The following is a 15,487-nucleotide window of genomic DNA, read 5'->3' on the forward strand; positions in this document are numbered from 1 at the left end:
GAAATACTTGTATAGCGCACAATGCGAACTGAATCGCCTCTAGGCGCTGTGGCGAGCTTTGATCATCTGCTAAAATAGGAAGGTCTTGAGTTTTTTCCTAAAAGCCAAGTGCTTTTCTTCCAGGCGGATGTTGATTGGTAGAGCATTCCATAGCCGTGGCCCTTGGACAGCGAATCTCCGATCCCCCTTGGATTTATACCGGGCTTTGGGCACGAGGAGGAGGTTTTTGTTGGCTGATCGAAGACTGCGGTTTGGTGTGTAATGATTTATTTTCTCCATTAGGTATTGAGGAGCTTCTCTATGCACGCATTTGTGGGTGAGGCAGAGGGTTTTGAACGTGATCCGATTTTTTACGGTTAGCCAATGTAGACTCCTCAGCGAAGGAGAGATGGATTCCCAGGGTTTTTTTCCCTGTTATCAGCCTTGCCGCCATGTTTTGGATCAGTTGTAATTGCGCAAGTTGATATTGTGGTAATCCTATGTAAAGCGAGTTTGCATAGTCCAGTCGTGAATTAATGATTGTTCCAACTACCACTGCTTTGTCATTCTTTGGGATAAAAGGGATGAGTCTGCGAAGCATGTGTAGCAGATGGTGAGATCCACCGACTACTGCTCCTATTTGCACATCCATTGACATTTGTACGTCTAAAATAACCCCGACACTCTTGGCCTTGGTTTTTGGGGAGATAGTCTGCCCAAAGACGGTGGGTGGAGACCAGGAGGTTTTGGTTGCGGGATTATGATTTGGGTGTAAGATAAGAAGCTCTGTCTTTGATTCGTTGAGTTGGAGGGAGTTGGTGGTCATCCAGTCCTCTATTGATTTGAGGCAGTTTTCAAGTTGTTGTTGTTGATCTTTTTTTCCATTGATCCGGAAATAAAGTTGCGTGTCGTCAGCGTAAGTGGAAGCAGAGATCTGAGCATCTGATGATTTGAAGGAGTGGGCGAATGTAAATGTTGAAGAGAACGGGTGACAAAGGAGAGCCTTGAGGGACTCCACAGGTGACTGCCCTGAATTCAGAGAGGAATTTTCCTAGTTTCACTGTCAGTGACCAATTTCCTAGGAAGGACGCGAACCATTGGAGATCTATGTCTTGGACTCCGGCTACTTTTGTGAGGTGGACGAGTAGAGTATTGTGGTCTACTGTATCAAACGCTGCGCTTAGGTCTAGCAGTACGAGGAGACACGGCTTTCCGTCATCCGCTGCTTCGAGGGCGTCGTCCCAAATCTTAAGGAGTGCTGTTTCTGTTCCATGACCCGGGCGGAAGCCTGATTGCAGCGGGTCCAGGAGTTTGTGAGTATCCAGGTCGAGTTGTAGCTGATGTACTACAGCTTTCTACATGATCTTAGAAATGGTGTTGAGGCTTGTAATTGGCCTACGGTTGTTTGGGTCCTGAGGGTCCAGGTTTGGTTTCTTGAGTAGAGGTTTGACGATGCCTTGTTTGAGGATGCTGGGAACAATCCCTTTGTGGAATGATCGGTTTATGAGGTGGGTTATGGTTGGAGCCACGATGTCAGAGCATTCTTTCAGTAGTTTTGTGGGGATGATGTCAATTGGTGAGGTACTTTCACGCAGTTTATTAATGATGTTTTTTGCGGTGTCTGCGGTAATTGGGGTTAGTGAAAATTTTGGCGGTTGCGGTATGTTGGTGCAGACATCCTCTTTGTGTATTTGCTGGCTGAGGTTGGATGTTTTCTTCTGACAAATTGTTTCCCTGATGGTTTTGACTTTATCGATGAAAAAATCCGACAGTTTGTCACAGTAATCCTGGGATTCGCTTTCTGGGGTTCTAGGCACACTGGATTCATTGATTGATTGACCAGTTTAAACAGTTCCCGTGGTTGGTTTGCGGCCGTTGAGATTGTATATGAGAAGTGGTCCTTTTTGGCTTTAAAGATTGCTTTCCGATAATTCTCTGTGATACCTTTGTAGTTAAAGTGGTTTTCCTCGCTGGGATTTCTTCTCCATGTTCTTTCCGCTCTTCTGCGTTCTTGCTTTAGTAGCGAGCGTGAGCTATTAAACCATCCAGAGTTTTTCTTCCTGATGAGAGCCCTGCGTTTTGGAGCTACCGAGTCTGCTGATTGCAGTAATGCCTTGTTCAGGGAGTTGAGTGTTTCCTCCGTAGAGTGGTTTAAGGTTATTGTAGTTATCTTGTTGGATAGAGTGGTTTTGAAGGATTCGGAGTACAGTTTTTTATGTGCTCTGGTCCAGTGCATTGTTGTTACAGGTTTCCGTTTTTCGTGGGTGATGTTGGTAGCGATTTTGAATTTCATGGCGTGGTGATCCGTCCATGGCAGAGTTATGTTGTCGAGTATGTTGACGTCAATGTTCTGTTTGAAAATGAGATCCAGGGTGTGTCCTGACCCATGCGTGGGAGTCTTTATCAGTTGCTGGAGACCCAAACTGCGCAATTGTCAGTTAAAATAACGCAGTGCCGTATCGCAAAAAATAAATAAATGTGTTGGTCATGAAGGGAGGTAAAGCTGCGTAATATGTGTATTTCTACGATCATCAGCTCCATCTGGTGGCCATAACGTGGCATTTTGCTGAAAAATACTGCATTATGGCCACTACGGTAGAACTCCCAGCAACAGGATCCCTAAAAAATTGAGAAAAATATTCTCACATACCTCCATGGGTTAATCCCTTGCTGGCTAAATGAGTGAGCCATTGCTCCTTGTTGAAGGAAATGCTGTAAGAATGTACAGTGCATCCAGAAAGTATTCACAGCCCTTCACGTTTTCCACAATGGATTAAATTTATTATTTTCTTTAAAATTCTACAAACAATACCCCATAATGACAACCTGACAGAAGTTTGTTTGAAATATTTGCAAATTTATTAAAAATAAAAAAATCCCACATACATAAGTATTCACAGCCTTTGCTCAATACTTTGTTGAAGCACCTTTGCCACCAGTTACAACCTCAGGTCTTGAGAATGATGCTACAAGCTTGGCACACCTATTCTTTTCAGGACCTCTCAAGCTCCATCGGGTTGGATGGGGAGCATCGTTGCCCAGCCATTTTCAGCTCTCTCTAGAGATGTTCAATCGGGTTCAAGTCTGAGCTCTGGCTGAGCCACTCAAGGACATTTACAGAGTGCTTAGGGTTGTTGTCCTGTTGAAAGATGAACCTTCACCCCAGAATGAGGTCCAGGGCGCTCTGGAGGAAGTTTATCAATGAGGTCTCTGTATATTGCTGCATTCATCTTTCCCTTGATCCTGACTAGTCACTGAAAAACATCCCCAAAGCATGATGCTGCCACCACGCTTCACTTTAGGCATGGCATTGGCCAGGTGATGAGCTGTGCCTGGTTTCCTCCAGACATGATGCCCGTCATGCAGGCCAAAGAGTTCAATCTGTTTCATCAGACCAGAACATTTTGTTTCTCATGGTCTGAGTGCTTTAGGTGCTTTTTTGCAAACTCCAGGCCGACTGTCATGTGCCTTTTACTGAGGAATGGCTTCCATCTGGCCACTGTACCATACAGGCCTGATTGGTGGAGTGCTGCAGAGATGGCTGTTCTTCTGGAATGTTCTCCTCTCCACAGAGAAATGCTGGAGCTCAGTCAGAGTGACCATCGGGTTCTTGGTCACCTCCCTTACTCCCTCAGTTTGGCCGGGCGGCTAGCTATAGGAAGAGTCCTAGTGTTTCCAAACGTCTTCCATTTATGGATGATGGAGGCCACTGTGCTCATTGGGACCTTCAATGCAGCAGAAATGTTTCTTTACCCCTCCCCAGATCTTTGCCTCGATACAATCCTGTCTCGGAGGTCTACAGATGATTCCTTGGACTTTATGGCTTGGTTTGTGCTCTGACATGCACTGTTAAAGTGGTTGTAAACCCTTACAAACCACTTTGACCTACAGGTAAGCCTAGATTAAGGCTTACCTGTAGGTCCAAGAAATATCTCCCAAACCTATACGGTTTAGGAGATATTTGCCCGAAGACGGGCACCGCTATCTACGGCGCATGCGCCGTAGACAGCGGCGCGCAGGCGCACTGAGCGGGGCATCGTCGATGGCGGCAATGCCGCAAGTCTCGGCTCCCGTGCGCATGCGCAGGAGTGACGTCATTGCTGCTCCGGCGAATCACAGTGCCGGAGCAGCAAGACCCACGGAGACCCACCAAGAAGATGGACGCTCGGAACTACAGGGGACAGCGGTGACTTCGCTGGCTCCTGTGTCAGGTAAGTGACACATAATGGACTACTATGCGATGCATAGTAGTCCATTATGCTTTGCCTTTACAGGGAATGAAAGAGGAAGTAAACCCATCAGGGTTTACTTCCTCTTTAACTGTTGGACTTTATATAGACAGGTGTGTGCCTTTCTAAATCATGTCTAATCAACTAAATTTACCACAGGTGAACTCCAATCAAGTTGTAGAAACATCTCAAGGATGATCAGTGGAAACAGGATGCACCTGAGATAAATTCTGAGAGTCATGGCAAAGGCTCTGAATAATTATGTACATGGGATTTTTTGTTTTGTTTTTAATAAATTTGTAAAGATTTCAAACAAACTTCTTTCACGTTGTCATTATGGGGTATTGTTTGTAGAATTTTGAGGAAAATAATGAATTTAATCCATTTTGGAATAAGTCTGTAACATAACTAAATGTGGCAAAAGTGGAGCGCCGTGGATACATTCCGGAAGCACTCCCCAGAAAGGGACTGACTTCTCACTCATCCAGCTAGCAAGGGAGCAACACATGGAAACAGAAGAGTATTTTCCTCTTTTCCCTCTATAAGGAGAAAGCATCAACAACAGGATCACTAGTGTGAAATGGCCCTTTGAAGGAAAGGTTTTTGAGAAAAGTGATTCATTTCCTACTTCACCAAGTAACACATTTATTGTGAGATCAAAGGCCTCTTTCCCATCAATAAACAGGACTGTGTTCTTACCAGTTACTTCATTCAGCTTCATAATCGCTGGCTCTTCGTATGTCTGGATTTGCTTCTTGGCAATATTTTCAAATGTTCTGAAATTTACAAAGCCTGTCATCTCTCGGCCTCTGTGCTGCTCCTCATAGACCTTTATGTCATCTCTCAGGTCCTCAGCATCTGAAAATGAAGTACAGTTGCAGATTTTTCTTCTCTTAGGCTGCTTTCACATTGGGGAGGTGCGGGCGTTGGCGGTAAAGCGCCGCTATTTTTAGCGGCGCTTTACCGTCGTTTTAGCGGCGGTCTGCGGGCGCTAGCGGGGTGGTTTTAACCCCCGCTATCGGCCGAAAAAGGGTTAAACCCGCCCGCAAAGCGTCGCTGCAGCGGCGCTTTGCTGGCGCTTTGCTGGCGGTATTGCCGCGCTGTCCCATTGATTTCAATGGGTAGGAGCGGTATAGGAGCGGTGAATACACCGCTCCTTCACCGCTCCAAAGATGCGGCTAGCAGGACTTTTTTCAGTGTCCTGCCAGCGCACCACCCCAGTGTGAAAGCCCTCCTGCTTTCACACTGGAGTTAAAGGGGCCGTTTTTTTTCAGGCGCTACACAGGCGCTATTTTTAACGCTGTAACGCCTGAATACCGCCCCAGTGTGAAAGCAGCCTAAATCTCAATTAAAAATCATTGAACAACATTTTAGAATATTAATGTGAATAATATGTATCATGTGCGGTAAAATATTTCAAAGGTAACCACATTGTCAAATGATTGTATATATATATATATATATATATATATATATATATATATATTTTTAAATAACAAACATGTCATACTTATCTGCTCTGTGCAATGGTCTTCTTGGGACCCACTCTGCCGAGTGCCCACCATAGCAAGCCGCTTGCTATGGTGACACTCCTGCGGGCCACGCTCTGTGTGTCCATTGACATACAGAGTGTGGCTCGGCCCCACTCACTGCTGCTGTCTCTGAGCCTATTAGGAGGGAGAGAGCAGAGAGAGACGTTGCTCTTGTGCACATCGCTGGATCAAAATCGGGCTCAGGTAAGTATAAGGAGTGGGGGATGCTGTACTCAGAAGTCTTTTTTTTACCCTACAGTGATTGTAAAGTTTTTTTTTTAAATAACAAACATGTCATACTTGCCTGCTCTGTGCAAGGGTTTTAGACAGAGCAGCCCCCATCCTCTTCTTCTGAGGTGCCCCGACAGCACTCCTGGCTCCTCCTCTTTATCGGGTGCCCCCACAGAGAGCCGCTTTCCCTGGGGGCACCTGTGCGGGCGAGCTCACGAGTCCCACTGCTGCATCCATAGACACAGACAGCAGGACTCAGCCCTGCCCCCTGCTCTTGTGTCACTGGATTTGATTGACAGCCAATGGCTCCTTCTGCTATCAATCTATCCAATGAAGACAGCGACTGAAGTTGCTGGGTTCATGCTCGTTGCTGGATGATCAGGTTCAGGTAAGAAAAAGGGGGGGGGGGGGGGCTCTGGGGGCAGATGCAGCACAGAAGGTTTTTCACCTTAATGCATAGAATGTATTAGGGTGAAAAACCTTGGGGGTTTACAACTCCTTTAATATAGAGAATGCATTAAGGAAAAGAAAACCTTCAGCCTTTAGAACCACTTTAAGCCCTTGTACACACGGTCAGACATTCTGACAACCAAATCCGTTGGATTTTGTCTGACGGATTTTGTCCGAAACTGTTGCATACACACGGTCGGACAAAGTTGTTGGAAAATCCAATTGTACATAACATGATGAAGTTATTTCGTTACGACGGGACTACATTCAGGCTAGTAGCCAATAGCTTTGGTCTAGGAATTTGATCTGAGCATGATCGGAGTATGTCCGATCGGATCATGTTGTCGGAAAATTTTACGGACAAGTTGGAAAACTTGATCCGTCGGATATTCCGACGGAAACAGTCCGATGGAGACGACACACAGTCGGATTATCCGACAAAACGGCCCGATAGGACGCATTCCGTCTGAATCTCCGACCGTGTGTACAAGGGCTTAGACCTATCCCGTTGTCCCTGTGAAGCCCCTAGGATGAACACAGGCCTTGACTTCCTGATAAAATACCAAGCCTTTGACTCTGATTTAAAGCACCTGTGCAAGATAAAGAAAAACCTGCAAACATGGCCTGTTGGGGATACGCGAGGACAGGGTTGAGAACCACTGATCTAAGCCACCTAGCAATAGGGAAAGGAGAGGCATACTGCCTCTTACGGGGACCTTCATAAATGACCAAAAGGGAGTCATTCCATTGGAAAAAAGCCATAACCAAGAAATAAACTCGAACAGCTCACAGCACATGCAAACAATAGACTGATATCCCCGATATCAGCGATGAACCAGTGCAGGGTAGAGAAATGGAAGGATGATGCCCTGATGAAGAAGAAAGGAAGGATCCACTTTATATAGAAAGGAGGCCTAAGACTTGAAGACCTTTTCTCTGGCATGTGTAGGACCAGAAAAGGTTCTTACATGATTAGGCCACTAGCTCAGACACTCACCTCGCAGATGTGATGGCAACAAGGAAAGCTAGCTTGTGAGTGAGAGTAGACAGAGGAATCTCTCCTATAGATTCAAAGTGGCTTTTGAAGAGAGCCAACAGAGCCAAGTTGAGATTCTATGTATAGGCAGGGCCATCTTTAATATTGATTGGACCCTGGGCAAAATTTTTCTTGGGGGCCCTCTCCCCATGCAGTTTCGCTCTCCACCTGCTCTGAGACATACAATAAATAGCAGCTAGACTTGAAATCAGTTTACTGAATCAGATCAGGCAGCTATTGCGATTGGTTGCCAGAGGTCTCAGTGTATCATTACCGCTCACTGACTGGTTGCTAGAGGTTACAGAACATGAATTCTGCTTGTTGATTGGTTGTGCTAGAGATTACTGTGGATATGACCTCAGGGGGGCATGATATACATATCAATGCTGCCGGCCGCCTCTACTTACATATGAATGCTGGTAATTTACATGTAAACACAGGGTCTCCATGTGAGTCATCTGGGACACAGGACAGGACTAAAACCTCAAGGGGCGAGGGAATTTAAACCAGGATAGTTGGCAAGTATAAAGCAGCTGCTTTGGGCCCCACAACAATGACAGGGCCCAGGGCAGCTGCCCCTTTTGCCCTGCCTTAAAAACAGCCCTGTGTATAGGTGGATCTATGCGAGTGACACCCTGGATGAATGCTTTCACTAAAGGAGATGCAAGCGGTCTGTGAATTGGAAGGGCAGAGATCTGGTGGTACTAAAAGCCAAAGGTTGATCCAGAGCAGACTGAGTACTTTGCATGTTCCTAGTCAAGGAATTTCATTTTTGGGATGTAGGTTCCTACCCTATCTTTCTCCTCTATTTCCTATGTTTCCCTTCTTCCTTTTTTTTTTATCCATAATTCATTAGGTACATGTTTAAAGTACAAGAGGCATTTGAGTGACCCGTCCTTACTGAGCCTCTCCATGCAAAGGGGTAGGCAGTCTGATTTTACGTATCATTCCTGCATTTTACTGGATTCTTCTAGAAGTATAGTTCACCTGAAGCTTCATGTTTGAGTCTCATGAGAATTATGCTATGTCGTTTATACTCTAGCTTTAGCTTTCGTTGTCACACATTGTATTTTCTTTTGGGACTTTGCCTGGCCTGATGTTTTTCTCCCCTTCTTATAAGTGGGGAATTGTGCATTTCTTTTTCACCTTATGTCTATTGTGCCTTTGTTATATATTATGTGGTTTCTGATTAAAAATGATATTCAACCATAAATTCCTTGCCTAGCACCATACAAAGTACTCTTTGCAAGTGCGATGCTAGATAGTCTCCTATCTTGTGGGACCTCAGTTTCAACATCCAATCAGATAAAATGAGTGACCGTGAAGCACAGTGGTAAGTTGATCTTTGGAACAAAATATCCCATGTACAGTTTGCCGAGTCTGATGAGATCTGAGTACCACACTCACCTGAGCCTGTTCGGTGCCACGAGTAGCATCGAAAAGACCTCCATTTTGATTCTGTGAAACAGATGAGGAAGGGGTCTCAGAAGTGGAAATGTGTAGTTTGAGTTGAACTGATCAAACAGGATCCACCAAGCCATCCCCTGCTATGGCCAAACAATGGTTGGATCCACAACTGGAATGGCCCATTTTCTAAAGAAACTCCTCCTCAACAGGCTACTGCTAAGCAAAATGCTTAGGAGGGGTAACCAATTTGTCCTGATTACACCAGTGACCATACAATACAGCCTTCAGTAACAAAAGTTTTAACAGGTTGGGACTTTCTGAGGGCGCCTAGAACTGGTGACCTCAGAGGATTCAGACACAGGTTGAGAGAGAGACACTGAGAAGGAGGTAGTACTGGTGATTAAGGATGAGCTCAGGCTGGTTTGCAACCACACATGCAGAGCCTTCCAGGACGTTGGCACTGCACAGCGCTAATCCCAGGCAGTGGGACATTTCCCAATCTCTACATCCGTGGATCGGGAAAATGACTCACTGCTTGTGATAAGCGCTCTGCACGTGCGGTCGCAAACACGCCTGTGCTCATCCTTACTGGTGATGTTATTGGACAAGCTAAAATACTGCAGCAGCAAAAGCATTTTTTTAACCACTTCCTTACCGGCATGGGCGTCCGCAGAACTTTTTTCAGGGGGGGGCATAATTTTAGGGTCACCCATTTTCGACAATGTCATTATCACATTATCGTGGTCAGAGGCTGCAGACGTAGTACAATCCCTAGGATAAGTAATGCATAATAGCCAACAGAACCTCTTACCAGACCCAGCCAAACTACAGCAGTGATCCCTCTGGCTGGACGATCGCTCACTCTGGGTTCTCCGGGGGCGACTCTGGCCAGTAGTCTAGCATGTCTGTACCCTGGCAGTGGCCCAATCTTTCTCTTTCTGGCGGTGCTGGGCAGCGTGGCTCTCTCTGGTGGCGCTGGACAGCATGGTGCTCTCTGTTCGCACGGGGCAGTGTAGCTCTCGCTCTGGTGGCGCTGGGCAGCGTGGCTCTCTCTCTGGCTTTTGCCCAGCACACTCCTCGTCCTTTTTCCTGTAGCACTCTCTCCCTCAGCTTTTTTCCAGTTGCAGTCTCTAAACCTCTCTCTTGATCGAGCTGTAGCCTCCTCCCCGTGGAAAATGGGGCCGCCAATCTTTGGGATTACATGTCCCATGATGCTCTCCTCTCCTAGTCTCCTCTGATTGGCCCTCAGTTATGGCCAACAGGGAAGGAACGTCACGGGCAGGAAGCTGGCAGGGGAATCTGGTGAGAGCCATCATCTCTTCTCCCAGACAGGAGAAAGGGGGGGCGACCAGGGGAAACCTCTGATATCCCGCAGCTCGCCTTTCTCCTGTCACAGCGTCGTCGAGTTCTCTGCTGGACTGAGCAGGGTAAAGAGCCCGCAGTCACACTACACTGATAGGGGGGCTTGAAAAAACCTTGATGGTGTCACCCCACTGGTGGGTTGCACATGGGTGGGGGCTGCCCGCACTCCAATAGCGATGGAACTATGTTGAATTTAAGATCTGATCCCTGATTCCAGGGGGGGGCACTTGACCCCCCTTGCCCCTACCTGCGGACGCCCATGCTTACCGGGCACTTAAACCCCCTACCTGCCCAGACCAATTTTCAGCGCTGTCACACTTTAAATGACAATTGAGTGGTCATGCAACACTGTATCCAAATTTAATTGTTATCATTTTTTTCTCCACAAATAGAGCTTTCTTTTGGTGGCATTTAATCACTGCTGGGTTTTTTATGGGTGGTAGCAATGGGCACTGGTAGGTGACACTGATGATGAGGCACTGATGGGCATTGATAGGTGGCGGTGGCACTGGTGGGCACTGATTGGTGGCTCTGATATGCACTGGTGGGCACTGGCAGGCGGTACTGGTTGTTTACAGATGAGGTGTCTGTGGCTCTTCCTCCAGCCCCTTACTCTGATCAGCCGAGTCTCATTGATTCAGGGGGCACGCACGCAGCTCTTGCACTGGAGGACGTCATATGATGGCGTCCCGGCAATGTAGGTCCGCACTGTAGCCGTCATTCGGCTATAGCGCAGACGTGAGGAGGTTAATAATACATGCTGGAGAAGGAGGGGGCTTTGAGAGGCAGAGGGTGGCAGATGAAGGGGTGTGGCCAAAAAGCTGAAGTTTTTAACAAAGTGGAGTTTTTTGTTTTTTTTTAAGAATTGGAGGAACAGCCCTGGATAAGGATCCAAGGGGTTCTACAGGAATCAGTTGGAAGGCCAACACCGGCACCACAAGGAACCTACACTCTGTTCCAACAGTTTTGTTGCTTTTATACCATTTTATATATCATACTATATATTATTATAGAATATGCTTTAATAATATACAGGTAGGTGGCTCTAAATTAGTGTCTTGCAGCAAGTGTCCTGCTAGAATGCCAATTTGACACACAAATCTGTAATGTATAATCCTATAAGCATAAATGCTATCAAAAATTATTTTCAGGCAAACAATAACAAATGAAAAACATTTTTTTCTTTAAATAATGTTGTTTTTGTGCGCTTACATAGTTCAGCTGAGTCTTTGAGACTTCTTTCCCAGGTATTAAAGAGCCTTCGCATGCTGGTGAAAAGCTTTAAATTTCCTTTGCTGACCTCATCCTCCCCATGAACGGATTTTTTAAGTTCCTCTCCAAAGTGATTAATTTTCTGTTAGAAAAAGGATAGATAGAAACATATCAAATGGCATTGACTTTGCAGATGTTCTAATATAATATATACAGGAGAGCAGAAGTGGAGCTAACAAGTCACAGGACCCTCATGTCAAGTATAAACTGAGGCCGCCCTTCACTTTCACCATTTAAAAAAAAAAGTTAAGCTTCCCAACTATATAGCCAAATGTTTGTGGACACCTGACTATTACACCTGTAATAGATTGTTGGACATCCCATTCCAAAACCATCGGCATTAACACAGAGTTGGCCTCTCATTGTGGCTATAACAGCTTGTACTCTCCAGAGGGGGGGGGGGGGGGGGGGGCTTTCCACAAGATTTCAAAGTCTGCCTCCGGGAATTTTTCTCATTCAAAATTTTTAAGGAAAAGTCCTAAGGTAAACAAGAAGACCTGGCTCATAATTGGTGTTCCAATTCATCCCTAAGGTGTGCGGTAGGCTTGAGGTCATGACTCTGTGCAGGCCACTCAAGTTTCTCCACACTAAACGTATTCATTAAGCTCATTATGGAGTTGGCTTTGTACACAGGGACACCATTATGCTGGAAAAGAAAAGGGCCTTCCCCAAACTGTTCCCACAAGGTTGGAAGTACAGTTGTCTAATGCCGCGTACACACGAGCGGACTGTATGGCGTACTTAGTTCGTCATACAATCCGACAGACAGTCCGTCGTACTTTCCACTGAACGGACTTGACCACACACGGATACCCAAACAGTCCGTCGAAAGCTTGCGCGATGACGTGTACAGCACGTACGACGGGACTAGAAATAGGAAGTCCAAGACACAGCAAAGCACCCTTCCGCCGTGTAAATCCTTTCTGAGCATGCGCCATTCTTAGTCTGTCGAACTAGCATACTGACGAACGCATTGTCCGCTGAAACCAAAGTACGACGGACAGAATTTTGAAAAAAACGAAATACTTAGTACTCCGGACTGCACGCTGAAAAAGTCAGCTGAAGCCCACACACGAGCGGATTGTCCGCTGAAATGTGTTTTGACGGACTAAGTACGCCATACAGTCCGCTCGTGTGTACGCGGCATACAATGTAATTTGTATGCTGAAGCATTAACAGTGCCCCTTACTTAGAGTTCAATTTGGAGGGGAATTTCACTTACTTTTGGGCAGAGTGGTAGGTGTAATAGTTAGGTGTTCAAAAATGTTGTCCATATAGCATATTCTATCAACCAGATGTTTTGAGTTTTGAGCAGAGAGGAGATAGAGGTGATTGAATGGACTTGCACAGACCATGGACTTCAAGATATGGTGATTGAGTTGCCTGCTCACAGGCTTGACTGGAAGCATAATTCCTAATATCCATCTATTCGCACAACTAAGAAATAATTTTTTTTACAGCTAGATTAGTATTAGATAGTTAGTGTATTTCATTTACCTACCTAAACTGTTTTTCTGACAAGGGTGATGACAATGGCTGCTAGTATCTTTCATATTCCACATGAGAGTCCACCTCTAGCACTCTACCCTGTTTACTGATAATCAGGAGCTTCATCTAGCCTGCTTGGAAATTTCTGCTACATGGACCTCTATGGATATGGACACATCTTCTATGAGCAAATCACCAATTCTTGCTTTTCCTTTCCACCTGGCTCTGTGATGCCCTATTGTGAAGTTTTTTCAGTGGGAGCTTTTGGTTCTTGTTCTGCATGAAGAGCTTCTATCTGTAGTTCGTTATTAATATAGTAGACATGCAGGAGAACAGGCGTTTAGAATCCTTTCACAGCCAATTGCCTGCTGGGGCAGCTCTCTCACACTCACAGGACGAATATCTACATGAACCCTAGCAGTTCCTTTGGGTGGGTACAAACGTTTTTTTCACATTTGCTAACTGCTTATCAGTGGCTGAAAAGCAAGATCCTACATTAGGAGTCTACATCAGGAGCTCTTCTGCTAAGGACATCTGAGGCCTAACCCCAAGCGTTGGCTCACTAGTTATGACCTAGGAGCCTATCAGGAAACCCCTAGTCTACAAGATTTACATTGTTAACTGTGTCCCATCTCCTGGGGTTGCCAGCCCGGTCTTACATGTTCATGCCAACTACTTAGCCTCAAGGCCGCCAAGCTACCGGATTTTTGGTGCAAACAAGAGACCCGCCTCCACCAAAACGCTGGCCAATCTAACCCACCAGAGCACCACGATCTCCATGTGAGCCATATTCCACTAAAGAGTCCCCAGGTATGGGCCACTCATTTTAACTGTCAAGGAAGAGACTGACTCATTGTTCTTCTTCCTACATTACTGAATATGAGCTTGCATAAGCCAACTTTTTTGAACACAAAGCAAACTACTCAGTTTCACAGCATCCCATTCTCTGCCCACTATGCACAGTCTCTATTAAATAGCCCTCCAGCTATCCTGGTCTGGTCCACTTAGGGGAAGGAGAATTCCAGCATTCCCCAAACAAGAAAAGTGTTTGTATACTACCCAATATTTGTTGTGAGAACCTTCAAAACCCATGAGGGGTTACTCAGCTCCCTACTGCTGATCAACCTCACTCCTGACAACTCCACTACTTGGAGACTCCTAGTTGCCAAACTAAAGACTATCGCTCAACCTAAGTAAGGAAGCTACAGTAGGATGCTACATGAAAGGAGAATGGCAGCTGGTGTCAGGAAGAGTAGGTCAAGCATCTGCAAGTAGGTTTCTGAGACCATAATAAAGACTGTTTGTGAAAAAAGGCCCACTTCCCCAAGCCTCTAGTAGTTAGAAATAAAAGAGATGCTGTGGTGGTGGAAATGAGTGATTGCCACGGTACAAAGTGCTGGGAGCAAAGGGCAGAAATATTGTGATAGCAGTGGGAATCACTCATGTGGTCAATGTCAGGTCTGGCTCTGATATGAGAAAGCGAAGCACTGCCTCTACCAAGATGGCCACATCCATACCTAGACAGAGCACAAAACAAGGCATGGGCAAGTTAATAATGAAAGATTTGCTGCACGGAGCCTCCAGATTAACCTGATCACTAGTCCTTTGTTTTGGCACAGCTTCCAGTGTTTCCTTTCTCTTTAATATGAATGACAGTCTGTTTTATATCTTTGCCAAGCTGATGCCCTATATTGGATTTCACGTGTTGCTGCAAAAGTTCATACAGTATGTGTTAAATTAAAGTAAATACAAATTCAGCATTGGCATTAAGGTTACCAGATCATTTTCTGGCCAACAGGAAAGCACAGGCTTGTAGGAGGAGGTTTGGCAAATTTTAACCATGGATGTATCACTCTGTAGCGAAATTGAATATCTGAACAGGCACCTTGTGGTCGGGGATTTATGGACCTGTGAACCTGCACTTACATTAATGAGACAGGTAACTTTTTCCATTTCAGACTCTGGGACCCCTGTGCCAATCATTCTCAGCCTTTCTATTGCCTCCTTGCGTTTCTCTTTGATCTGATTCTCCAAAGTGGGTAAACTTCTCTAAAAGTAAAAAAAAATAAAAAATATAGTTACAAAACAGAAAATGATGTTTAGATCAGAAGCCTAGTGCATAACCTAATTGAACTCCAGGCAAACAGGTCAAGGCACAGATGAAAAGCACATAAGCAAACTATTTTACCAGCCAAAGGATTTGTATTTGGTGCCATCCAGGAGATCCATCCTATGCCTGGACAGTGAAAGGAGAAGCAGCAGATTGATGAGCTCTTGCTCTCTCCTGCTTTCAGGATGCTCCTTACACTACTGCAAAGCTGATTGGCTTTTTGTGCTGTTTCCCCATTTACCATTCTGAGCTCTGCTATGGACTGCAAGACTGATGCTTTGTAACTTTTTTTTTTTTAGGTAAGTATATAAAAAAAAATCTTTTAACCACTTGCCTACCGGGCACTTTCAGTTCCTGCCCAGGCCAATTTTCAGCTTTCAGTGCTGTCTCA

General features: G+C 45.5%; 1 protein-coding gene across 1 annotated transcript in view; it reads right to left on the reverse strand.

The window, feature by feature from the left end:
* The window catches only part of LOC143981730 (interferon-induced GTP-binding protein Mx2-like), a 77,367-nt gene that overhangs the window by 22,675 nt on the left and 39,205 nt on the right, over positions 1-15,487 (reverse strand). The window contains exons 10-12 of the mRNA XM_077479781.1: positions 14,913-15,035; positions 11,439-11,580; positions 4,908-5,066 (exon numbers count right to left, since the gene is read on the reverse strand). Of these exons, the coding sequence (XP_077335907.1) occupies positions 4,908-5,066; positions 11,439-11,580; positions 14,913-15,035 (424 nt within the window). The remainder of the gene's footprint in view (positions 1-4,907; positions 5,067-11,438; positions 11,581-14,912; positions 15,036-15,487) is intronic.

The sequence above is a fragment of the Lithobates pipiens genome, unplaced genomic scaffold (assembly GCF_037356315.1).
Source record: "Lithobates pipiens isolate NorthernLeopardFrog02 unplaced genomic scaffold, aLitPip1_a1.2 Scaffold_16, whole genome shotgun sequence".
In the NCBI taxonomy this organism is placed as follows: domain Eukaryota; kingdom Metazoa; phylum Chordata; class Amphibia; order Anura; family Ranidae; genus Lithobates; species Lithobates pipiens.